The sequence below is a fragment of the Lethenteron reissneri genome, chromosome 40, assembly GCF_015708825.2.
Source record: "Lethenteron reissneri isolate LAM-NWPU_2019-01 chromosome 40, ASM1570882v1, whole genome shotgun sequence".
Classification (NCBI taxonomy): Eukaryota; Metazoa; Chordata; class Hyperoartia; order Petromyzontiformes; family Petromyzontidae; genus Lethenteron; species Lethenteron reissneri.
This window is the reverse complement of record NC_083818.1, coordinates 1,648,329-1,674,203: the sequence shown is the minus strand read 5'-3', so window position 1 is coordinate 1,674,203 and position 25,875 is coordinate 1,648,329. Positions and strand designations below refer to the sequence as shown.

Genomic DNA, 25,875 nt, shown 5'->3' with positions numbered 1-25,875 from the left:
CATGTCCAACGACTCCATTTCATGTGTCCTATGACTCCATTGTATGTGTCCCATGGCTCCATTTCACATGTCGCACGACTCCATTTCACATCCAACTACTCCATTTTATGTATCCCATGACTCCATTTCATGTGTCCCATGACTCCATTTCATGTCCAACGACTCCATTTCATGTGTCCCATGACTCCATTTCATGTGTCCCACCACTCCATTTTATGCATCCCACGACTACATTTTATGTATCCCATGACTCCATTTTATGTCCAATGACTCCATTTTATGTATCCCACGACTACATTTCATGTGTCCCATGACTTCATTTTATGCATCCAACGACTCAATTTCACGTCCAACGACTCAATTTTATGTATCCCACGACTCCATTTTATGTATCCCATAACTCCATTTTGTGTATCCCATGGCTCCATTTTATGTATCCCACGACTCAATTTCACGTCCAACCACTCCATTTTATGCATCCCATAACCCAATTTAATGGATTCCATGACTCCATTACATGTCCCACGACTCCCATTTCATGTACCCCATGACTCAATTTTATGTATCCCACGACTCCAATTCATGAATCCCATGACAACATTTCACTTGTCAAATCACACCATTTCATGCCCCACGACTCCATTTAATGTATCCTACGACTCCATTTCACGTGTCCCATGACTCCATTTCATGTCCCATGACTCCATTTCATGTCCCATGACTCCATTTTATGTATCCCATGACTCCAATTCATGAATCCCATGACAACATTTCAATTGTCAAATTACACCATTCCATGCCCCACGACTCCATTTCATGTATCCTACGACTCCATTTCACGTGTCCCATGACTCCATTTCATGTATCCCATGACTCCATTTCATGTCCAACGACTCCATTTTATGCATCCCATAACCCCATTTCACGTATTCCATGACTCCATTTCATGTATCCCATGACTCCATTTCACTTGTCAAATTACTCCATTTCATGTATCCCATGACTCCATTTTATGTATCCCATGACTCCATTTTATGTGTCCCATGACTCCATTTCATGTATCCCATGACTCCATTTTATGTATCCCATGACTCCATTTCATGTATCCCATGACTCCATTTCATGTGTCCCATGACTCAATTTCATGTGTCCCTTGACTCCATTTTATGCATCCCATGACTCCATTTTATGTCCAAAGACTCCATTTCATGTATCCCATGACTCCATTTCATGTGTCCCATGACTCAATTTCATGTGTCCCATGAGTCCATTTTATGCATCCCATGGCTCCATTTTATGTATTCCACGACTCAATTTCACGTCCAACCACTCCATTTTATGCATCCCATAACCCAATTTCATGTATCCCATGACTCCAATTCATGAATCCCATGACAACATTTCACTTGTCAAATGACTCCATTTCATGCCCCACGACTCCATTTAATGTATCCTACGACTCCATTTCACGTGTCCCATGACTCCATTTTATGTATCCCATGACACCATTTTATGTATCCCATGACTCCATTTCATGTATCCCATGACTACATTTCACGTCCAACCACTCCATTTTATGCATCCCATAACCCCATTCATTTCATGAATTCCATGACTCCATTTCATGTATCCCATGACTCCATGTCACGTCCAACTCCATTTCATGTCCCATGACTCCATTTCATGTATCCCATGACTCCATTTCATGTATCCCATGACTCCATTTTATGTATCCCACAACTCCATTTCACGTCCCACGACTCCATTTTATATATCGCATGACACCATTTTATGTATCCCACAACTCCATTTCATGAATCCCATGACACCATTTCACGTCCAACGACTCCATTTTATATATCCCATGACTCCATTTCATGTATCCCATGACTCCATTTTATGTGTCCCATGACTCCATTTCATGTATCCCATGACTCCATTTTATGTATCCCATGACTCCATTTCATGTATCCCATGACTCCATTTCACGTGTCCCATGACTCAATTTCATGTGTCCCTTGACTCCATTTTATGCATCCCATGACTCCATTTTATGTCCAACGACTCCATTTCATGTATCCCATGACTCCATTTCATGTGTCCCATGAGTCCATTTTATGCATCCCATAACCCCATTTCACATATTCCATGACTCCATTTCATGTATCCCATGACTCCATTTCACTTGTCAAATTACTCCATTTCACGTGTCGCATGACTCCATTTCATGTATCCCTTGACTCCATTTCATGTATCCCATGACTCCATTTCATGTGTCCCATGACTCAATTTCATGTGTCCCATGACTCCATTGTATGTGTCCCATGGCTCCATTTCACATGTCGCACGACTCCATTTCACATCCAACTACTCCATTTGATGTATCCCATGACTCCATTTCATGTCCAACGACTCCATTTCATGTGTCCCATGACTCCATTTCATGTGTCCCACCACTCCATTTTATGCATCCCACGACTACATTTTATGTATCCCATGACTCCATTTCATGTGTCCCATGACTCCATTTCATGTGTCCCATGACTCCATTTCATGTCCAACGACTCCATTTCATGTGTCCCATGACTCCATTTCATGTGTCCCACCACTCCATTTTATGCATCCCACGACTACATTTTATGTATCCCATGACTCCATTTTATGTCCAATGACTCCATTTTATGTATCCCACGACTACATTTCATGTGTCCCATGACTTCATTTTATGCATCCAACGACTCAATTTCACGTCCAACGACTCAATTTTATGTATCCCACGACTCCATTTTATGTATCCCATAACTCCATTTTGTGTATCCCATGGCTCCATTTTATGTATCCCACGACTCAATTTCACGTCCAACCACTCCATTTTATGCATCCCATAACCCAATTTAATGGATTCCATGACTCCATTACATGTCCCACGACTCCCATTTCATGTACCCCATGACTCAATTTTATGTATCCCACGACTCCAATTCATGAATCCCATGACAACATTTCACTTGTCAAATTACACCATTTCATGCCCCACGACTCCATTTCATGTATCCTACGACTCCATTTCACGTGTCCCATGACTCCATTTCATGTCCCATGACTCCATTTCATGTATCCCATGAGTCCATTTTATGCATCCCATGGCTCCATTTTATGTATTCCACGACTCAATTTCACGTCCAACCACTCCATTTTATGCATCCCATAACCCAATTTCATGGATTCCATGACTCCATTACATGCCCCACGACTCCCATTTCATATATCCCATGACTCCAATTCATGAATCCCATGACAACATTTCACTTGTCAAATTACTCCATTTCATGCCCCACGACTCCATTTCACGTGTCCCATGACTCCATTTCATGTATCCCATGACTAAATTTCACGTCCAACCACTCCATTTTATGCATCCCATAACCCCATTTCATGTATCCCATGACTCCATTTCACGTCCAACTCCATTTCATGTCCCATGACTCCATTTCATGTATCCCATGACTCCATTTCATGTATCCCACAACTCCATTTCATGAATCCCATGAGTCCATTTCACATCCATTGACTCCATTTTATATATCCCATGACTCCAATTCATGTATCCCATGACTCCCATTTTATGTATCCCACAACTCCATTTCATGAATCCCATGATTCCATTTCACGAATCCCATGACTTCATTTCATGTTTCCCATGACTCCATTTCACTTGTCAAATTACTCCATTTCATGTGTTTCACTACTCCGTTTCATGTATCCCACAACTCCATTTCACGTCCCACGACTCCAGTTCATGTACCTCATGACTCCATTTCATGTGTTCCGTGACTCCATTTCATGTCCCACGACTCCATTTCATGTATCCCACGACTCCATTTCACGTCCAACGACTCCATTTTATGTATCCCATGACTCCATTTTATGTGTCCTATGACTCCATTTCATGTCCAACGACTCCATTTTATGCCCCATTACTCCATTTCATGTATCCCATGACTCCATTTCATGTGTCCCATGACTCCATTTCATGTATCCAACGACTCCATTTATGTTTTCATGGCTCCATTTCACGTCCAACGACTCCATTTCATGTATCCAATGACTCCATTTCATGAAACCCACGACAACAATTCACGTGTCAAATCACTCCATTTCATGTGTTTCACTGCTCCATTTAATGTATCCCACGACTCCATTTTATGTATCCCACAACTCCATTTCATGTGTCCCACAACTCCATTTCATACCCCACGGCTCCATTTCATGTATCCCACAACTCCAGTTCATGTCCCACGACTCCAGTTCATGTACCTCATGACTCCATTTCATGTGTACCGTGACTCTATTTCATGTACCACCACTCCATTTCATGTGTCCCAAGACTCTATTTTACGTATCCCAGGACTCCATTTTATGTCCCACGACTCCATTTAATGTCCCATAACTCCAGTTCATGTGTCCCATGGCTCCATTTCATGTATCCCACGACAACATTTCACGTGTCAAATGACTTCATTTCATGTGTTTCACGGCTCCATTTCATGTTTCCCACGACTCTATTTCATGTATCCCATGACTCCATTTCATGTATCCCGTGACTCCATTTCACGTCCAACGTCTCCATTTTATGTATTCCATGACTCCATTTCACGTCCAACAACGCCATTTAATGCCCAACGACTCCATTTCATGTTCCATGACTCCAGTTCATGTATCGCATGACTCCATTTCATGTGTCCCATGATTCCATTTCATGTGGCCCATGACTTCATTTCATGTATCCCATGACTCCATTTCATGTGTCCCATTACTCAATTTCACGTCCAACGACTCCATTTTACGTATCCCATGACTCCATTTCATGTCTCCCACAACTCCATTTCACGTCCAACGACTCCATTTTATGTATCCCATAATTCCATTTTATGTGTCCTATGACTCCATTTCATGTGTCCCACGACTCCATTTCACGTCCAACGACTCCATTTTATGTATCCCACTACTCCATTTCATGTATCCCATGACTCCATTTCATGTCCAACGACTCCATTTTATGCCCCATGACTCCATTTCATGTATTCTATGACTCCATTTCATTTGTCCCATGACTCCATTTCATGTATCCAACAACTCCATTTATGTTTTCATGACTCCATTTCACGTCCAACGACTCCATTTCATGTATCCAATGACTCCATTTCATGAATCCCACGACAACAATTCACGTGTCAAATCACTCCATTTCATGTGTTTCACTGCTCCATTTCATGTATCCCACGACTCCATTTTATGTATCCCACAACTCAATTTCATGTGTCCCACAACTCCATTTCATACCCCACGACTCCATTTCATGTATCCCATGACTCCATTTCATGTATCCCACAACTCCATTTCACGTCCCACGACTCCAGTTCATGTACTTCATGACTTCATTTCATGTGTACCGTTACTCTATTTCATATACCACGACTCCATGTCAGGTGTCCCATGACTCCAGTTCATGTCCTACGACTCCATTTTGTGCATCCATGACTCCATTTCATGTATTTCATGTATCCCATGACTCCATTTTACGTATCCCATGACTCCATTTCATGTCCAACGACTCCATTTCATGTTCCATGACTCCAGTTCATGTATCCCATGACTCCATTTCACGTCCAACGACTCTATTTCATGTATCCAATGACTATTTTATGAATCCCACGGCAACAATTCACGTGTCAAATTACTCCATTTCATGTATTTCACTGCTCCATTTCATGTCCCATGACTCCATTTCATGTCCTTCGATTCCATTTCATGTGTCCCATGACTCCATTTCAAGTGTCCCATGAATCCATTTCATGTCCTTCGACTCCATTTCATGTCCCACGACTCCATTTCTCCCTCATAATTCCAGTTCATATATCCCATGACTCCATTTCATGTGTCGCATGACTCCAATTCATGTTTCCCATGACTTAATTTCATGTATCCCATGACTCCATTTTACATATCCCAAGACTCCATTTCATGTGTCCCATGACTCCATGTCATATCCCATGACTCCAGTTCATGTCCCACGGCTCAATTTCATGTATCCCATGACTCCATTTTATGTCCCACGACTCCATTTCATGTATCCCATGACTCCATTTCATGTATTCCATGACTCCATTTCATGTATTCCATGACTCCATTTCATGCCCCACGACTCCATTTCATGTTCCATGACTCCAGTTCATATATCGCATGACTTCATTTCACGTGTCCCGTGACTTCATTTCATGTGGCCAATGACTCCATATCACGTCCAACCACTCCATTTTATGCATCCCATAACCCCATTCCATGTGTCCCATGACTCCATTTCATGTATCCCACAACAACATTTCACGTGTCAAATGACTCAATTTCATGTGTTTCACGGCTCCATTTCATGTTTCTCATGACTCCATTTCATGTCCAACGACTCCATTTTATGCATCCCATGACTCCATTTCATGTATCCCACAACTCCATTTCATGTATCCCATTACTCCATTTTACGTATCCCATGACTTCATTTCATGTATCCCATGACTCCATTTCACATCCAACGACTCCATTTCATGTTCCATGACATTTCATGTTCCATGAGAAAACTCTTTGTCTCATTGCTATTCCATGGTTTGATAAATTTCAACGCGAGTTAAGACTACGGCTCTGTCTGGGTTAGGGCTGTGTCTTGAGTCCAGGGTTAAGTGTAGGGCAGTGGCTACGGCTCTGTCTGAATCTGGGCTAGGGCAGGCAGTGTCTGAGTCTGGGCTAGGACAGGCAGTGTCTGAGTCTGGGCTATGGCTGTGTCTGAGTCTGGGCTAGGGCTGAGTCTGGGCTAGGGCTCTGTTTGAGTCTGGGCTAGGGCTGTGTCTGAGTCTTGGTTAAACACTAATGCAGTGTTTGAGTCTAGGGCTGCCCTCGCTTCTTACATTTACCGACTTGTGCCCCCCCCTCCCCCCGTGCCGCCGTGCATCTGTTTCCCCAGGCTTCTTCGTTCAGCAGCATCACGGACTCCACCATGTCGCTCAACATCATCACCGTGACGCTCAACATGGGTGCGTTGGCAGAGAGGGAGGACGCGACAAGTGACCCAGACTCCCCGGGTGGTGGGGTATAGGGTGGGGGGGTGGACGGGTGGGGGGGCGGTTCCAGTCTGGCGTCTTAGCCGCTGCCCGTGGCAAAACGGGGTTCTCAAGTCGAGCCATGAAGCCACCCTTTGTGGCACGTACGCTGCTTGTGGGTTCAAGCCAGTGGCTGGCCCGGTTAACACTGCGGGATTCATGATTAACAAACGCCTTGGCTGCTTCAGAGTGGAGGTTATTCGATTAAGGGCCGTAGGCCTCGTGAGTCGCCACGGTACACATTTTTTGCCAAATCCCATAAATGTGCTCGCGAGTTACGGAATTTGGTTAAAAAAACTGGCATGGCAAACATCGCCCCCTGCTGACAGGACTCTCGCTATCAGAATATTGATTCTGCAGGAGGAATCTAATAAGCTATCAAACTCTTTTTTACAGATGTCCATTAAGGGCACGGAGTAAGAATGTTACAACAACAAACAGTAGAAAAATACGATAGGAGTGCAAAGTACAAGAACGGTAAACAAATCGCCCAAACACTTCCAAATAAAACTAAACCATCCCCATCCCGTAGAAGGGAAATAATAAAATAATAAAAATAAAACAATAAAATTCTCACAACGTTTCGATTGCAACACAAGCAATCATCATCAGGTGTGAAAACCACAGCAAGAAAATTTGAAAAAAGTGGCAAAGCCCACTGAAGGTATTCACGTATTTTTCAGAAGCAACCTGGCTATCACAAAAGCTCAACAAAAAGTGGCTCATCATTTGGACATTTACATAGCAGCACAATAATCCTAAATAGTGTCAGTGCACGTTTCTAAATGTGTACACCTTGGTACGAGACTGCAGCAGAGCAATGGAATGGGATTGGGATGTGATGCATTTTGTCATTATTACTCCTACTACTACGTTACTTTGTCCAGGAGAGCCTCACTGAGTCTCATTCCTCTTTTGCTGCCAAGTTTTCTTTCTGCAGTAGGAGGGGGGTGGGGAGTGCTGATTTGTCTGATCTCATTTGAGTTGTTTGCAGGTAGTGGTTTTTTATTTCAGCACCGCGAGGTTTTTGGTCTATTACCAGTCGCGTTGTGTTTTGTGTTTGCCAATCGGACTTAGCCGGAGGAAAACTCCTTGCAGAACAGGGGGAGAACATACTAAGATACAGACATACAGACATACAAACTCCGCGGAGAAAGTCGCCCGAGTCTGGAATCGAACGCAGGCCGCTTGTTGCTGCGTGGCGTCAGCGTGGGCGCTGCGCCGCCGCCGCCACGAACCCTGCCGCCCACGAGCTGCTGCAGCTGCATATGCTGCTGCTGCGGCTGCTGCTGCTGCTGTTTCTGCTGCTGCTGATACTACTGCTGTTTCTGCTACTACTGCTGCTTCTGCTGCTTCTGCTGCATCTGCTGCTTCTGCTGCGGCTGCTGCTGCTGTTTCTGCTACTCCTGCTGCTTCTGCTGCTACTGCTTCTGCTGCATCTGCTGCTTCTTCTGCTACAGCTGCTTCTGCTGCTACTGCTGCAGTTACTGCTGCTACTGCTGCTTCTACTGCTGCTGCTGCTCCTACTGCTACTGCTTTGTCACGTCGCACGAATCCCCTCCCTCCACCAGTGAACGAAGGACCCAACCCCCCCTCCCACTCCTCGTGTCGTTTGCAGAGAAGTACAACTTCCTGGGCATCAGCATCGTGGGGCAGAGCAACGAGCGTGGAGACGGCGGAATCTACATCGGCTCCATCATGAAAGGCGGCGCTGTTGCAGCCGACGGGCGCATTGAGCCCGGCGACATGCTGCTGCAGGTGCTCTGGGGGGTGGGGGGTCGGAGGGAGGTTGGGGGAAAGGTGGGGTGGGCAGAGTCTGCCATGGCTAGCCGGGCCGGGATGGCGACGATAAATAAAATGTAACTATTTAACACGTCGTAGAAGGAGTAGTTGGTAGGCTTTCGCCACCAATAATGTCCATAATAAAGTTTTTTTTTCGGGTTAGATCGCGTAAATGTGATTGTGTCCGTACTCGAATTGCAAACGTTGGGGGTTTACTGAGAACGATTGCTTAAGGGCGGTTTACACATTTAAATTATGATTCTTTACTCTCCCACACACTGGCGTGCTGGAGTAGTAACTCATAGGCCGCGTTTTGTTCACGTGACAAACCTCACGGATCGGCCTGCGTCGTTATTTTTTTTTGCTGCCCCATCTCATTTGTTTTGTCAACGACGTTCGTACTGCCCGCTTCCGCCCCGTTGCCTCGCAGGCAACGTTTGCGCTCAATTTGCGTCGATTCCAAATTGGCACTCGCTCCACGTGCTGATCGATGCGGGCGCTCGGGATTCCCGTTCATAAATCGCCACCAGGCTCGTGCGACCTCATCATCCTCCTCACTGCACCGCCCTTTTAAAAGCAACGCTTAGGGCCCTTTGGCCGCGCAGCGGTGGGTTGTCCTTGGCTCACGCCGATGATGCATTTCTCTCTGCGCAGGTTAACGAGGTGAGCTTTGAAAACCTGAGCAATGACGACGCGGTCCGTGTGCTTCGGGAAGTGGTGCACAAGCCCGGGTGAGTGACGGCGTTTACACGCGTGTGCCGTGTTACACGCGCGTGCGCGAGCATGGCACCGCAGCACTCCACCACATGACGGCGGTGGCTGCCAAGATGAGACCGGTAATCGCCAGTAGACTCAAGCCATGCACTCAGTCGACTCAGGTCATATACTTGCTGCCAGTAGACTCAGGTCATATATGGCTGCTAAGGGGATGAGATCCCGAGTAGCGGAGACTCTTCCATCTGGGTTCAGGAGAACCGCGTGGGGCCAGGCCACCTGCAGGAGATGGCCGAACAGCTTCAGAGAGTTGGTGGGGGCACCAAACGAGGCCCGGAACACGGCGCAGACGATGCCTCCTGCGTGCACGGCTAGCTCGTGAGTCTAGCGGCGGTCATTGGAACTGCCAAGTCGGCACGATGGACGGGAAATCACTGATTGAACAAACTATGTACGTATGTTGAATTTCTTTCGCACCGTACCTGGCCAGCCGTGCTAATCGGAGGTGTGGGGAGGATGGACAACAAATGAGTTGCTTGTGCGTGTCCTCCACTCACAAACGCGTACGTCCGCACGGACATGCTTGTGTCGTACACATGCCCACAAACGACAGCTCCCCCCGTGTAGCCTTACTAGACTGTAGGGGCAATTACTGTTAGCGAGTACCTATGAAGTAAGGCACTGCTGCACACGAGGGGGTGGGTGGCTAGCACCACGCCCGGCCGCCTTTGTCTCCCTCATGGCGATGTTTACACACCGCACCGGGTACTCATTTGAGGCTGAATCGACCTAGGGGAGGCCCAGGACCGGTTCAGATAATCATCACCGGTGTTGGTGGCCATGAGTGGGAATCGAACTCGGGTCGCTGGGTTCGTAGCGCAGCGCACCAACCGCTACACTACCGCTCCCCATGCACGCACGCACGCGCACACACACACACTTACCCATGCCATGTGCATTTACAATTGTGTGTGTTTGTGTCTGAACGGACAAACCCGTGGTGTCGCCAGGCCCATCAGCCTCACCGTGGCCAAGTGCTGGGACCCAACTCCCCGCAGCTACTTCACCATCCCACGCAGTAAGTCGACACGCACACACAGACCGAGTGAATCGACACGCACACACAGACCGAGTGAGTCGACACGCGCACACAGGCCGAGTAAGTTCGATTCCCGCTCGCGGCCAACAACAGCAGTGGCCATTATCCGAACCGGTCACGGGCCTCCCCTAGGTCAACTCGGCCTAAAATGTGTACATGACGGAGTGTGTAAACATTGCCGCTGGGGAGACAAAGGCACCTACTCCTTCGAGTGCAGTGCCGGCCTTCATAGGTACTACTCGCTGACAGTGCTTGCCCCAACAGTCTGTTAAGGCTAAACTGGGGGATCTTTGTCTTTCTTTATACATGTTTGTGTGTGTGTACACATACGTACACGTGTGTATGTGTATATACTCGCACGCGTGTATGTACTTGCATGCGTATATGTTATTGTGCGTGTGTGTACTTGAATGCGTATATGTTATTGTGCGTGTGTGTACTTGCATGCGTGTATGTTAATGTGCGTGTGTGTGTGTGTGCGCATTTCCAGACGAGCCGGTGCGTCCCATCGACCCGGCCGTGTGGGTGTCCCAGGCGGCGGCCATGACGGGCACGTTCCCCCGCTACCCGCCCAGCCACTCGATGAGCACCGTGACCTCCGGCAGCTCCTCGCTCACCTCCTCTGTGCCTGAGTCCGAGCGTGAGTCCCCAAGAGGTCACTACAGCTCTCACCCTGGGGTCACTGCACGGGTCACTCAGGGCTCACTGCACGGGTCACCCTGGGCTCACTACGGGGCTTACCCTGGGCTTTCTACGGGGCTCACCATGAGACTACTACACATCACTCTGGGCTTACTACGGGGCTCACCCTAGGCTCACTACGGGGCTTACCCTGGGCTTACTACGGGGCTCACCATGAGACTACTACACATCACTCTGGGCTTACTACGGGGCTCACCCTAGGCTCACTACGGGGCTTACCCTGGGCTTACTACGGGGCTCACCCTAGGGTCACTACAGGGCTTACCCTGGGCTTACTACGGGGCCCACCCTGGGACTACTACACATCACTCTGGGCTCACTACGGGGCTCACCCTGGGACTACTACACATCACTCTGGGGTTACTGTTGGGCTTACAGTGGCGCAGGTTTAATGTGGGTTGGGTATGGGTGTGGTAATGGGGTTTGTGGAATTTTGTTTAGCATTTAAATGTGTTGACCACTCAAAGCGCCTCATCACTGTACATTCAAAGGGGGCACCCTTGGTGGCAGCTGTCCCTTTGTGGCAGGATACCAGCACTTGCCTGCGAGTGGGCATTCGCCTGCCGTGCTGCTGTGTGTTATCCCGGCCCTTGCCGGCGGCGTCACGGGGATCTTAAACGTTTAAACGTGCCCCCGCCAAGCAAACGGCGCGTCGGACTTCACAGTTCCCTCGCAAGCGCTGCAATAACCAGGGGCGGCCTGCCGGATTCGAACCGTGAACCTCTGCAACAAATTATGAACGTGTTACCGCCCCCCACCTCCCGCTCCGTTGAAGGCTCTGCTAGTGACCAGTAGCCCTCCGTGACCCTGCGTGCCCGCCAATCCCCTCTCCTCCTGGCAGGCTATGACGAGTACCAGCTGAGCGTGCACACGGACATGGTGACCATCACCAAAGCCATGTCGGCGCCCGAGTCCGGCCTGGAGGTGCGCGACCGCATGTGGCTCAAGATCAAAATCCAGAACGCCTTCATCGGTGAGTGCCAGCGTGTGGGTGGCCGGGTCGCGTGGCCGGGTCGAAGGGGCCGGGTCGCGTGGTCCACACTGCCCAACCACCACGTGCCCAAGCAGCTTCTGTTTGGCCGGATAGAGGGGGCGAAACGGACGCGGCACGGGCTAGAGAAGAGATGGAGTGATGTGGTACGGGAGGATGTGGAGCCGAGTGGACTTGCCGATGACCGGTACCAGCGGCGTCAAGATCGGCCTCCGTGGACGAGGCTTGTGAATGACACTACTGGGCAATTGGACGCAGTCTCCATCCAGCAACGGTGGAGGGCGGAGGAGCGACGCTCACAACAACGAGCAGAGTGCCCGGACGGCTGAAACGCAGTAAATTGGGAAAGTGGGGAGCACAGCTGGTGCATCTGCCAGTCATCTCAGTTAATCCATAACACACGGTTCAGTCTCTTTACCTTCCATCTGCGAGCTTTTGGTAGTTCAGGTGACTTCAAAAGTGCACCTACCCCTGGCACAAGAGGACGTCCACTGTGGGGATGGAGTGATAAAATCAGCTCGTGTGTGCCGGGTGGATTGATACTTTTTAGGACCGTGTAAACCCAGCGGTGGATTGACCACGGCTGCTGGTGATGATGACGATGACGTGTGCGGGTATGCAGGCTCTGATGTGGTGGACTGGCTCTTCAGCCACGTGGAGGGCTTTGCCGATCGGCGCGACGCCAGGAAGTTTGCCTCTCGCATGCTGCAGGCTGGCCTCATCCGGCACACGGTCAACAAGATCACTTTCTCGGAGCAGTGCTACTACATCTTTGGAGACCTCACCGCAGGTGCCGAGTGTGTGTGTTTGTGTGCACGTGGTGTGCGTTGTAGTGGGAGCGGTGGTGCAGCGGTTAGTGTGCTATGCTATGAATCCGGCGACCCAAGTTCAATTCCTGCTTATGGCCACCAACGTCAGTGGCGATTATCTGAACTAGTCCTGGGCCTCCCCTACGACTTGGCCTCAAATGAGTACCTGGTGCGATGTGTAAAAAACTTCGCCACCAGGCAGACAAAGGCAGCCGGGCGTGGTGCTGGCCACCCACACTCTCGTGTGCCGTTCCGGCCTTCACAGGTGCTCGCTAACAGCACTTGCCTCAACAGTCGTTCAATCCCATGGGTCCGTACCGTGACCTCCCGCCAGTGGGCCTTCGACACTTCACGTGGCCTCAAAGTGCACCTAGCATGGCACAAGCGCCGTGGTGTCATCACCGCCACTTAGTGGTGAACGGCGGTTGTTGTTGTGTGACCTCGCTGCTCATTTCTTTAGAACTGCTTGTTGTGTTTAGCTTGTTGTCCTTCCCCCGCACCTCCGATTAGCGCGGTTGGCGACGTACCTTCCGAAAGAAGTTCAACAGACGTACTTCTCTAGCCCGATGACGCTCACCGCTTATCTTTAATTGCTCACTGCCGACTCTCCCCGCACCCCCCCCACCAACCCCCTGAATGCAGCACATCCTCACCAACCAAACCCACACCCCAAAACCCTGACACTTCAGCTCTCGCCATAACTATTTTTATTTTCCCAGGTAAGACCCACCGAGCTGCGTGGCTCTTTTTAGGAGCGACCTGCCCACAAATGATAGCTCAACAAAGTGGCTTGAAGTGTCCAAATTTATATTCGCCAAATACTCTTAAACGCATGTTTCTAAATGTGGAGGGAAAAACCGGAGGACCTGGAGAAAAATCCACACGACCACGGGGAGAATATGCAAACTCCAATTATATACAGCAGGCATCAGGGTCGGGATCGAATTAACGACCTGCATACCAGGCGAGGTAGTTAACATCTCCTAGCCACCGCGTCATTCCGCCCCTGTCGACTCCCTCTCCATTGTCTCCCCCCCCCCCTCCACCATCAGACCTCAGCAAGCTGACCCTGCAGGAGCCCGACTGCGCCAGCATCTCGTCGGACCAGGACACGCTGGCGCCGCTCCCGCTGGCGGCGGGCGGTCCCTGGGCCACGCTGAGCCACCCTTACGGCGCCGCGTTCCACCACTACCCGGCCCCGGCCGTGCCCGCCCACCCGCACGCCTACTCTCCCTACCCGCCCGGCTACCACGAGGTCACCGGATACGCCTACGCCGTGGCCACCGCGCCCAGCCAGCACAGCGAGGGTGAGTCGGCGGCGGTGCCGGCCCGCGGCGATTGATTTGCTCGCTCCACCACTGGTGGGAAGGGGCACGAGAGAAGAGGGAGGGAGAGAAGAGAGAAAGGGAGGGAGATAGAGAGGGAGAGAGCCCCTCTATATCTCACTCCCTCTTTGGCCACGCTTGCCGGTGTACGGCTTGTGAGAGGTAGGTAGGGTTACCCACAATTTACCCCACCGCGCGTGACCTGCCGGTCGACTTGACCCCCTACTGGACGTGTGTGAAGAAGAGCTTTGTAGCTCATCCGATTCCTCCACAAACAATTATTCCCACTCTAACACCGGTTGTGCCCAGTCCCTACTGCCGTGTGGACGGGAGGCCGTGGTCCATCCGCTGCTGGATGAGGGCCTTAATTGGGAGTCTTTCAGCTCAAACAAATGAGCCAGATGCTCACCAACTGGACATTATATCAAGCACTCACCTTTCTCGCCCCCCCCCCCCCACTTTCTCCCCCCCCCCACTTTCTCCCCCCCCATTCTCTCCCCACCCCCCCTCTCTCCCCACCCCCCCTCTCTCCCCCCCCCCCCCACGCTCTCCCCACCCCCCCACTTTCCCCACCCCCCTACTCCTCTCTCTCCCGCCCTCTCCTCCACCAGGAAGCCACAGCAGCGGCTCAAACCGCAGCGGGGGCAAGGAGCGTGACCACCGCCGCATCGGCGGCAGCGGTTCCGCCGGCGGCGCGAACGAGGGCCGCTCGAGCGCCGGCAGCGGCAGCGAGTCGGACCGCGCGTCCACGCGCAGCGGCGTGTCCAGCGCCGGCACGGCGCAGCGGCGCGAGCGCGCCGACAGCGTCCGCTCCTTCCCCGGCAGCGAGGCGCACTCGGCGCACTCGGCGCGCCGCAGCTCCGCCGGGTCGTCTGCCGCCGGCTCCTCGCACCACCAGCACCACCACCACCACCCGCTGGCGCCCCCCCCGCCCCCGCCGCCCCCGCCGCCCCCCCCGTTCTACCACCACGCGTACGGCCCGCCGGGCATCCCTCCGCCCTACGCGGTGCCGCCCGGGATGATCGCCGTGCCGGGCCCCGTTCACGTGCACCAGCTGCACCAGCAGCACCAGCAGCAGCCGCAGATGATGCCCGGCGGTGTGGGCGGGGGCTCGGGGCCCCCCTCCGCGATCGGAGGGGGCGGCCCCCCCCCGCCAGGCGCCCCCCCCGTACGGGACTTGGGGTCGGTGCCGCCCGAGTTGATGGGCAGCCGCCAGTCGTTCCACATGGCCATGGGAAACCCGTGCGAGTTCTTCGTCGACGTCATGTGACGGCGGCGGCGTCGCGCGCCCGCTGCGGTCAGAGGTCAAAGTAGAGTTTGCGTGCGAGGTGGGGGGGATTTGGGAGGTCGGGGGGGGGGATGACGATCTGGTGACCGGGTTACGGTGTCATCAACGGAGCCTCGGGGTTCAACGTGTGGCTGCGACGGGGCAGCGCTGCCTTGTCGTGAGAGTTTTTTAATCACCAGCAGTCGTAGATGTTTCTCTCGCTCAGTGCGCTGAGGATGGTGCCATCGTCCATGGCTGGCCTATCGAAGTGCCTTAAGGTGTCAAAGAATGCTTCCTGTTGGAAGCGTGGTGGTGAATCGTCGCTTACAGAACAAAGCAAAGCAATAGAGACGCGCAGCGGAAGCCCCGTTCTGACCTGGGCTGCGTTCGCTGTGGCTGGTCGAGTGGCGTGGCTGGAGTGGTGGTGGTGTTGTTGGTGTTGGTGGTGTGGTGGAAATCCTCCAGTCGTCGTAACCTCGACCCTGTCCACTAAGCCCAGGTCGCCATTCCCCAAGGCGTTGATGGAGATTAATGCGGCGTGAAATTCTGCTGCCTCTAAGGGATATTTCCCTCACCCCCTTCACCATATCCATAACGCCTTTAGCATTACTCCAATGCCCGAACCCTCGCCAGTAAGCCACGAAACGATACGCCCCTCGTGATCCGTCGAATTAAACTCGCGCCATCGTTACACGCGTAGAAGCGTGCCTGTAGGAATAGGTCATTCGCCATTTCTGCAAAATATAAGTAAAGGCTAACTTGGAACTAAAGAAATGCTGCACACTGGGGAGACGCTTCAAACACGGGACAGACGACACTCGGGAGAGGACACGGGGCTTGCGGCATGGCCGGCCCGCCCCCGGCGAGCGCTCCTCTCGCTGGTTGTTGTTGGGATGCCGCAAGAGGCTCGCATCGTCAGCGGCGTCGCCGCTCGCTCGGGAGTGGTCGCGGTGCGAAGCTCTCCGCGTGCGCTTGGGGTAAACGGCTGCCGACCACCGACCGCTACCACCGGGGCGCGAGCCGCCGTGTGAAGCGCGTTACCGTGCGGTTCGCTCGCCGGGGAGGAACCCACGCGTTCTCATCTCGATGCTTGTACTCGCCGCACGCGGGCGCGAGGCTCGAGCGGCCGTCAAGGAGGCTTGCGCGGCTGGCGGCGGTGGCGGCGTCGACAAGTTACAGAACGCAAATTTCAATCCGGGTCGAGTTTGGCTCTCGCGGGAACGCCGTTGCGAGGGGGGGGGGGGGGGCGAACGGTTGAGGCTCCGCTCAAGGCTCAAGGGTGGCCACTGCCGTGCCCAGTTTAAAGCGTCTCCAGACGATTAGCACGGTTGGCTACGTACGGTGCGAAATAAGTTACGCGTGCGTGCGTGCAACCACGTTCCTGCCCGCGCGTGGAGAAAAAATGAAAATAGGTGACAACCGAACGTCGTAGCCCAATGGAGGAGGGCGACGGCCCCCATCGCTTGAAGGCCTTGGGCAGGTGGCGCTTCGCTCAGACAATCCACTCCGCTGCCTTCACTGCCTGACGAATGCTCATTTTGCTAGGAACTCTGGGGGGGAGGGGGGCAGTTGAGGGTGGGGGGTAGCGGGTGGCGGGGAGATGAACAGAAGCGAGAGGGACTGAGGATCTGCGGTGTAAACCCGAGGAGGCCCCACTCGAGTGGCTCGTCGAGATCTTAACAATGGCGACGTCGTCAAGGTGCTGTTAGAAGCAGGGGGGGGTCTCTGCTCCGATGTTCCCTTTGGGGCTCGCCGACGACGGCACGGCCCCCTGGCGCAAGTGCAGCTAAAATTATGCAGCTATCGAAGTCGAGCAAGAGAGTGGCACGTTTGTGAGTGTTTGTGTGCATTTGTGGCACATCCATTGTCGTAAGGAGTTTATAGATGCGTTGTCTTCTCACACTGCAATTAACTTGTTGTGAGCCCCCCCCCCCCCATCCCTGGCCCTGCTTGGCCCCCGAACCAGCATATCATGTATTAATTCTAGATTTGAAGCTTTCGTGACTGCAAGGATTCATACTCTTAGTTCTTTCGGTAAAGTCACGTAGATAAAAAATGAAATTCAAATTAATAAAAATAAAACCATAAAATCATGACGTTTCGGAGGCAACACAAGTCTCCGTCATCAGGTGGGACCGTCACAGCCAGATTTGCTGCATCAAGTGAGGCAAGGATTCAAGATGCAAGCCCTTAAAAAAATATCAAGCATATCATGGTTCGATTCCTGTTTGGCATTGTCGGTGGAAAAAAAGAGAAGAGTTGATTTAACTCTGGAAATCCTGACAGAGTCTTGAGACATTTCTAAGAGTGCCCTTGCAACCTTGAGATGGTTTAAGACCATTCACCAACGAGTGGTTTCATGTGAGAGGACAGACTGGGAGTGCCCCCCGGAGAAAAAGACCCCAAACACTTCCATGGGTGCTGACCTCCACGGTCCGATGGCTCTCCTCCCCGTCCGTGGTTTTGTAGCGAATATTTAGGTTCACCCGGAGAAGCTCAAGTACACGAAACGTCGGTGCACCGCAACCCAACACACATCGGAGAGCTGCACAGGACCTCCGACAAATGGTAGTTTGGAATTTACCGCTGCAAGGGGGAGTTGGTGACATCGCAATTCACCTTTTTTAATGACTGGGATATTTCCTCTACAAGAGCGTAAACGGTCTATTACTGGCACCACTGCTGGCCTTAATAGGTGCTCGCTAACATAAATGACCTGCAAAGGGTCGAGCTGATTTACTTTATTATATTTTTTAATCTGTTAATGACCGGTTGGAAACGTCTCGGGCGCCGTCTCGTGAACACTAAATGTCTCTCTCCGCTCCGCGGTGTTCGGCCGTCGTTCATGACTTCCCCTCGTTATCGTTTTTGTATTTTGTTTTGTTGGTACATGCGTAACAAACTTTTTTTTTAGAACTTAAGTAAATTTAGTTTTCGTTTTTCTCTCTCGCAAAGAAATGTATTTTATGTCAGATTATTAAAAAAAATTCAGTAAGCAGCGGTTTGTGTTGGTGTGAATGGTCGTGCAAGAGTGGGCCGTGACGGTGGTCTACACCACCACGCGGCACACACCTCGTGGTCCACACCACGCACCCACACCCCTTCGCACCTCCACGTGGTTCACACCTCCACGTGGTCCACACCACGCCGATCAATGTCGAATGGGTGGTGTGTGGCAGGGAGAGTGCACAATGGGTTTTGCTGCATTGCCCTCGACACCGCCTACTCCTATCCTGTTCAGGCTCAGCCCCTGCTTGGCTTTCGGGGTGATTTGGGCCACAGGCCGGATTCTGGCACGGCAGCTTGGACACCGACTGTCATCAGTCGCAGCAATGCAGCAGGATCCATTGTACCGCGACGTCTCTCCAACCCCATCGGCAGCAGCTCGCTAGCATTGACGATTCAATCCTCGCTCTCTCGCAGTCTCTCATCGGCGAGTCAACAACCGGTGCAGCGTTTCCTCGTCTTGAAACCGCCGAATGTAGTCGCTCGCAGGCGGGCGGTGCAAGTCGTGCTGTCGTGTTGGCAGGGACGGCGATAAGGGAAGAACATTGTCCTCCGCTCTGTTAGATAAATGTATTTCCACGACGATGCTGTTGATTAGTTTGCGATCAAAAGAGTGATTTGGTCGCGGTGGGCACGAGAATCGCGGGCCCCTCGCCGGCGCCGACAACCGGACATCTGACGTGAAAAGAGCTTCATAGCTTATCGGATTCTTCCGGCCCGAATGAAGTTCTCATTCGGACACTCGGCCTCGCGCGGTGTCACGTGGACAGCGGAGGAGCGGAAAATTTCGTGCTCCTCAACTGGCACGCACTGCCGAGACACACTCACTATGGGTTACACACACACTATGGGTTACACACACACTATGGGTTGTATTTCTCTCAATTTCAATGGATTCTCGAATTAGTCTTGGCCAGTAATAATTATGAGAATAGGTTTTCCCCTTTTATATGGCAACAAAACAGGTGTTAAGATGTTAAAACACCAAACTCAAAACCTGTTACAAGGAACCATGTCTGCAATAACCACAATATTTGTGGTCTGAATGCAAACAAAAACATACTCTGATAATATATGCATTTTCTTTGAATCTGATTGGTCCTCACCAGAGACGCGTCCTTTGGTCTAACAGCGTTTGAGACTAGGCTCGAAAGAAAGCTGTCTCTGGTGTGAACCAATCAGTTTAAAAGACAATGCATATATTATCAGAGTATGTTTTTGTTTGCATTCTGACCACAAGTATTGCGGTTAATGCAGACATGGTTCCTTGTAACAGGTTTCAGTTTGGTGTTTTAACATCTTAACACCTTGTTTTGTTGCCAGAAAAGAGGGGGAAACTTATTATCATACTTTAGTACTGGCAAAGGAGGTCCCATGATGCAGCAAAAATTAGTTTTACACAACACTTCAACGTTATCAAAATCAATTGAGTGTCCTTGTTGGCAAGCATGTTCTGCAACTGCCGACAGTTGTGTTTGTGAGTGTTTAATATTTATTTGTTGTTCTTTTAGTCTTACGCTAATGTTACTTCCAGTTTGTCCAATATAGAATCTGCCACATAAGCAATTAATCTGATACACACCTTCTGTTGATAACTTAGGCAATGTTTCTTTAGTACCAAGATACTAGTTTTTGAAATTTGTTTCCTGTGCCAAATCTTACTTTGATGTTTTGCTTTTGCAAAACTAGAGCTAATGTGTCAGTGACTCCCGCGATATATGGTATTTTAATAGTTTTAATAATCTTATCGCTTTCAGCAAAATTGCTGGTTTGGCATTCAATGCTCTGTTAATTTGAGCATTGCTGTAGCCATTCAATTGTAGTGCTTCTTCAACATGTATAATCTCTCTCCTCAGACTTTCACCATCTGCCACTGTTTTAGCCCGATGTATGAGCGTCTCGATGAGAGAGGATTTCTGTGCAGGGTGCTGATGCGAATCTGCATTCAGATAGGCATCAGCTGTGTGTTATTTTACCATTTAGGCCGTGTTCGAGCAAAATATCTAGGAAAGGGAGCGTGTTATTCACCTCCATTACCATGGTGAACTGGATGACCGGGTTTTGTGAATTGATATGATGTAGAAATTAATGAAGTGTATCTTTAACACTAGCCTTTTGCCCGTCCAAAGACGGGTGTATTTCAGTAAATCTGAAACTTGCAAGCGAAAAGCAGACCGCGACATGATATATTCATTGCATCAATTCGTGTGCAATTTGTAAGGGCGCGGTGACACAGACTTATTTCATGTAAGGTTATAACCCCTTGTTCATCACGACCTCCTTTTTACTTCGATGTCTCAACAGCGTTACGGAGATCACGTGACGTGAGGGTTCTGCCTTTGTAGTGAGGGTGGTGAGTTGACGCCGAGGAGGGGGGAGGAGGTGCCTCGCCCCCCCCCCATGTGGAGTGACGTCACTGGCTAGTTATTATGAACGGGGGGGGGGGGTCCATTTGGAGGACGTAACCTTTTGATTACTCTTGTTACTCTTTGGTTCTTTCAGTACAGTCACGTAGAAATAGAATAAAACAAATCACGACGTTTCGATCGCAACACAAGTGGTCGTCATCAGGCAAAGGGGTCAGCCTCTAAAGGCAAACTGTTTATAAGGGTAGCCACAACACCAGAAGCACGGGCGGTGCACGAGTGCCAATGCAGCAGCAATGCCAATGCAGCAGCAATGCCAATGCAGCAGCAATGCCAATGCAGCAACAATGCCAATGCAGTAACAATGCCAATGCAGTAACAATGCCAATGCAGCAGCAATGCCAATGCAGTAACAATGCCAATGCAGTAACAATGCCAATGCAGCAGCAATGCCAATGCAGCAACAATGCCAATGCAGTAACAATGCCAATGCAGCAGCAATGCCAATGCAGTAACAATGCCAATGCAGCAGCAAAGCCAATGCAGCAGCAATGCCAATGCAGTAACAATGCCAATGCAGTAACAATGCCAATGCAGCAGCAATGCCAATGCAGCAACAATGCCAATGCAGTAACAATGCCAATGCAGCAGCAATGCCAATGCAGCAGCAATGCCAATGCAGTAACAATGCCAATGCAGCAGCAATGCCAATGCAGTAACAATTCCAATGCAGTAACAATGCCAATGCAGCAGCAAAGCCAATGCAGCAGCAATGCCAATGCAGTAACAATGCCAATGCAGTAACAATGCCAATGCAGTAACAATGCCAATGCAGCAGCAAAGCCAATGCAGCAGCAATGCCAATGCAGCAGCAATGCCAATGCAGCAACAATGCCAATGCAGTAACAATGCCAATGCAGCAACAATGCCAATGCAGCAGCAATGCCAATGCAGCAACAATGCCAATGCAGCAACAATGCCAATGCAGTAACAATGCCAATGCAGCAACAATGCCAATGCAGCAGCAATGCCAATGCAGCAACAATGCCAATGCAGTAACAATGCCAATGCAGTAACAATGCTAATGCAGCAACAATGCCAATGCAGCAACAATGCCAATGCAGCAGCAATGCCAATGCAGTAACAATGCCAATGCAGTAACAATGCCAATGCAGTAACAATGCCAATGCAGCAGCAATGCCAATGCAGCAACAATGCCAATGCAGCAACAATGCCAATGCAGCAACAATGCCAATGCAGTAACAATGCCAATGCAGCAGCAATGCCAATGCAGCAACAATGCCAATGCAGTAACAATGCCAATGCAGTAACAATGCCAATGCAGCAACAATGCCAATGCAGTAACAATGCCAATGCAGTAACAATGCCAATGCAGTAACAATGCCAATGCAGTAACAATGCCAATGCAGCAACAATGCCAATGCAGTAACAATGCCAATGCAGCAACAATGCCAATGCAGTAACAATGCCAATGCAGTAACAATGCCAATGCAGTAACAATGCCAATGCAGTAACAATGCCAATGCAGCAACAATGCCAATGCAGTAACAATGCCAATGCAGCAACAATGCCAATGCAGTAACAATGCCAATGCAGCAACAATGCCAATGCAGTAACAATGCCAATGCAGCAGCAAAGCCAATGCAGCAGCAATGCCAATGCAGCAACAATGCCAATGCAGTAACAATGCCAATGCAGCAACAATGCCAATGCAGCAGCAATGCCAATGCAGCAACAATGCCAATGCAGCAACAATGCCAATGCAGTAACAATGCCAATGCAGCAACAATGCCAATGCAGCAACAATGCCAATGCAGTAACAATGCCAATGCAGCAGCAATGCCAATGCAGCAACAATGCCAATGCAGTAACAATGCCAATGCAGTAACAATGCCAATGCAGCAACAATGTCAATGCAGTAACAATGCCAATGCAGTAACAATGCCAATGCAGTAACAATGCCAATGCAGTAACAATGCCAATGCAGCAACAATGCCAATGCAGTAACAATGCCAATGCAGCAACAATGCCAATGCAGTAACAATGCCAATGCAGCAACAATGCCAATGCAGCAACAATGCCAATGCAGTAACAATGCCAATGCAGCAACAATGCCAATGCAGTAACAATGCCAATGCAGTAACAATGCCAATGCAGCAACAATGCCAATGCAGTAACAATGCCAATGCAGTAACAATGCCAATGCAGCAGCAATGCCAAACGCTGGGGATGCGGGGGGAAATTAACTCGGAAAAATAGACTAGTACCCGGCAGATATGATGGAACAACCATAAACAGTTAAGGTTTTACCTGGTCAGTGGGCAGATCAGCTCCACGGTAGGTCTTGGTGTCAAAGACAAGTACCCGCATCCGCTGTTCCGTCACTATGTAGTCCAGCAGATGTTTTTGCTTGGACCCGGCATGCATCCATTGTTGTGTGGATGCGCCGATGCCACAACAGCGTGTTGGTAATTACAAGTCCATGGGCTGCACAAACGTTTAGCAGCTTCCTACCGTTGTTATTGAGCTGATCTGGCCCATGCCTTCCAATCACTCCAGACCAGGTGCCAGTATCGTGACCAACTGGGGAATTGAAGTCACCCAACAAGATGACTCTATCCCGAGGGGCCACTTTAGCTAGCACCTGTGACAGGTCATAGAAGGCATCTGACTCATCGACATTGCCTTCATCCCTCCACGGATGTTCGTCTTCGGTGGGGGCATAAGTAACCACAACCACCACTCCTCACCTTTGGTTGAAGGGAAGGCGAGCCCAAAGTAGCCTGGGGCTTACAGCTTCCCACACCTCACCGCAACGCTCCCATGTCCCCTTCATTATTTTGTTCAGAAGAAGAGCCACTCCCTGTTGTTTGGCAGTCTCCTGCCCCGAGTAGAGGACTGTCCACCCTTCATGGTGGCAGGGGCCAGAGCCGGTCCACCGGACCTCCTGAATACCACAGAAATCCAGGCGGTACTGGTCCAGCTCCTGAAATTGCACATGGCCACCCACAGTGGCTTTTTGCTATTTCTTGGAGGAACCCCGAGGGTAAGGATTCAATCTCCTGGCTCCGCCAAATGGGGTTTGGCCAGGAAACGTCATGGATGCCTGTTCCCCTGGGGACTCCAGCACAAGCTTAATTAAATTTTTATTCCTTGGTTTAGTGGTACTTAGATTGAAGGTGGAGGGGTTACCAGCCAAAGGAGAAAAAACGGGGCTGTAATCACAGACAGGCGCACGGTTGGCCGTGCGGTACAGGGGGATAAAAGGGGAGCCTGAGGCCGTTCGAGGGAGACTCTTCTTCAACATCTTGGCCACCAAGATCCCCCCACTACCATCCTGCCCTTCTCGAGCTACTCGCAGCATCCGTGTGATGCCAGCGAGTGCTGCTACGAGGCAGTGATAGGCAAGGCTTTTCGTCCTCTTCCCTCCGCCTCTCACAGCGTCCGTGCAACGCCGCAAGTACAGCTACGAGGTACGTGATAGGACGTTTGAGTGACTGCAGTAGGCTAAACTCTTCTCACAAAATATTCCCCCTGGTAGTGTGTTGTTGCGCCAAGAATAAAAGTTAGCACAGAGAATAGGTGTGGTGTCTGTGATTTCTTTGTGGAGCAACTGCGTGGTGGAACGCGCGGCGAGAGTGAACGCGGAGCCGCGGCGAGCGCGTGCGTTAAGAGGTAATCGCCCGCAGGTGCGAGCGCGTTCACAGCAGCACGAGTTTGTCCCTCAGAGAGGGCGCGGTGGAGGGAGCGGAACGGGCGGATGCCGCGCCCCACATGCCGAGCGAGGATGGTGGGGTGGACATCGGGCCCCACAATACACACACTTAACCACATTTGAGTTATACACACACTCTACCACATGTGAGTTATACACACTCGACCACGTGGGTTACACACCCACCGCGGGTTTACGCAGCATCCAGCTGCTACAACCCAACGGTCCCGTGTCACAAGGTTCGGAGCACGTGGTCGAACCCGCCCAAACTCCTTGCCACATGAATGTACAGCGGAACAGGCAGCAGATCAAGCTGCCCAGCGTGGTGTTGTAGGACTCTACCCACAGAGCAACGCGGGGCAGTTCCCACTGGGCCATTGAGTCGACACTCCTCGGCCATCCAGCAGGGTAACACCGCTGCTGGTTGCGTAGCTCGTTGGTGCATCTGCCAGTCATCTCAGTCGGTCAACCCATGGGACGTGGGAGGGGGGGGTCTGTTCTCCTTCCTGCCAACAGGGGAGCCCGTCGACACTTCACGTGGCCTCAAAGTGCAGCTAGGGTGGCACAAGCGCCGTGGTCACGTCCCCGCCACCGAGTTGCGCGGTGGTTGTTGCTGTTTGTGTGCCGAACCGGTCTTCATCGGTCCTCGCTAACACCACTTGCCCCAGCCGTCTGCTCAAGGCTACATGGGGGATCTCCGTACGTGCGTCTAACACACCGCTGATACTCACGCAATCCATGGGAGTGCAGAGCCCGTCCCCGGGGTACGCGGCGAATCGGGGCGACTGCCCCGTGCCCCGCGCTTTGGGGGGCCCCGTGTTGTGACGTCACGGTGTAATACTTCCGGTTTAGTTTGAAGGCACCACAGTGCGAGCTGCCCCTTACGGACGGCCCTGTTCATCATCACCATCAGCAGCACCACCACAA

General features: G+C 50.9%; 1 protein-coding gene across 2 annotated transcripts in view; it reads left to right on the top strand.

Annotated features, from left to right (window-relative positions):
• The window catches only part of LOC133352306 (segment polarity protein dishevelled homolog DVL-3-like), a 63,354-nt gene extending 44,516 nt beyond the window's left edge, over positions 1-18,838 (top strand). Inside the window, exons 7-15 of one of the 2 annotated variants that reach the window (XM_061567878.1) lie at positions 7,016-7,085; positions 8,770-8,909; positions 9,588-9,664; positions 10,658-10,725; positions 11,237-11,386; positions 12,290-12,421; positions 13,062-13,229; positions 14,301-14,555; positions 15,185-18,838. In XM_061567878.1, coding sequence (XP_061423862.1) covers positions 7,016-7,085; positions 8,770-8,909; positions 9,588-9,664; positions 10,658-10,725; positions 11,237-11,386; positions 12,290-12,421; positions 13,062-13,229; positions 14,301-14,555; positions 15,185-15,843 — 1,719 coding nt within the window. In that variant the 3' untranslated portion in view covers positions 15,844-18,838. Of the gene's footprint in view, positions 1-7,015; positions 7,086-8,769; positions 8,910-9,587; positions 9,665-10,657; positions 10,726-11,236; positions 11,402-12,289; positions 12,422-13,061; positions 13,230-14,300; positions 14,556-15,184 lie in introns of both variants that reach the window. The other variant, XM_061567876.1, reaches the window with a different exon arrangement.
• The last annotated feature ends 7,037 nt before the right edge of the window (positions 18,839-25,875 follow it).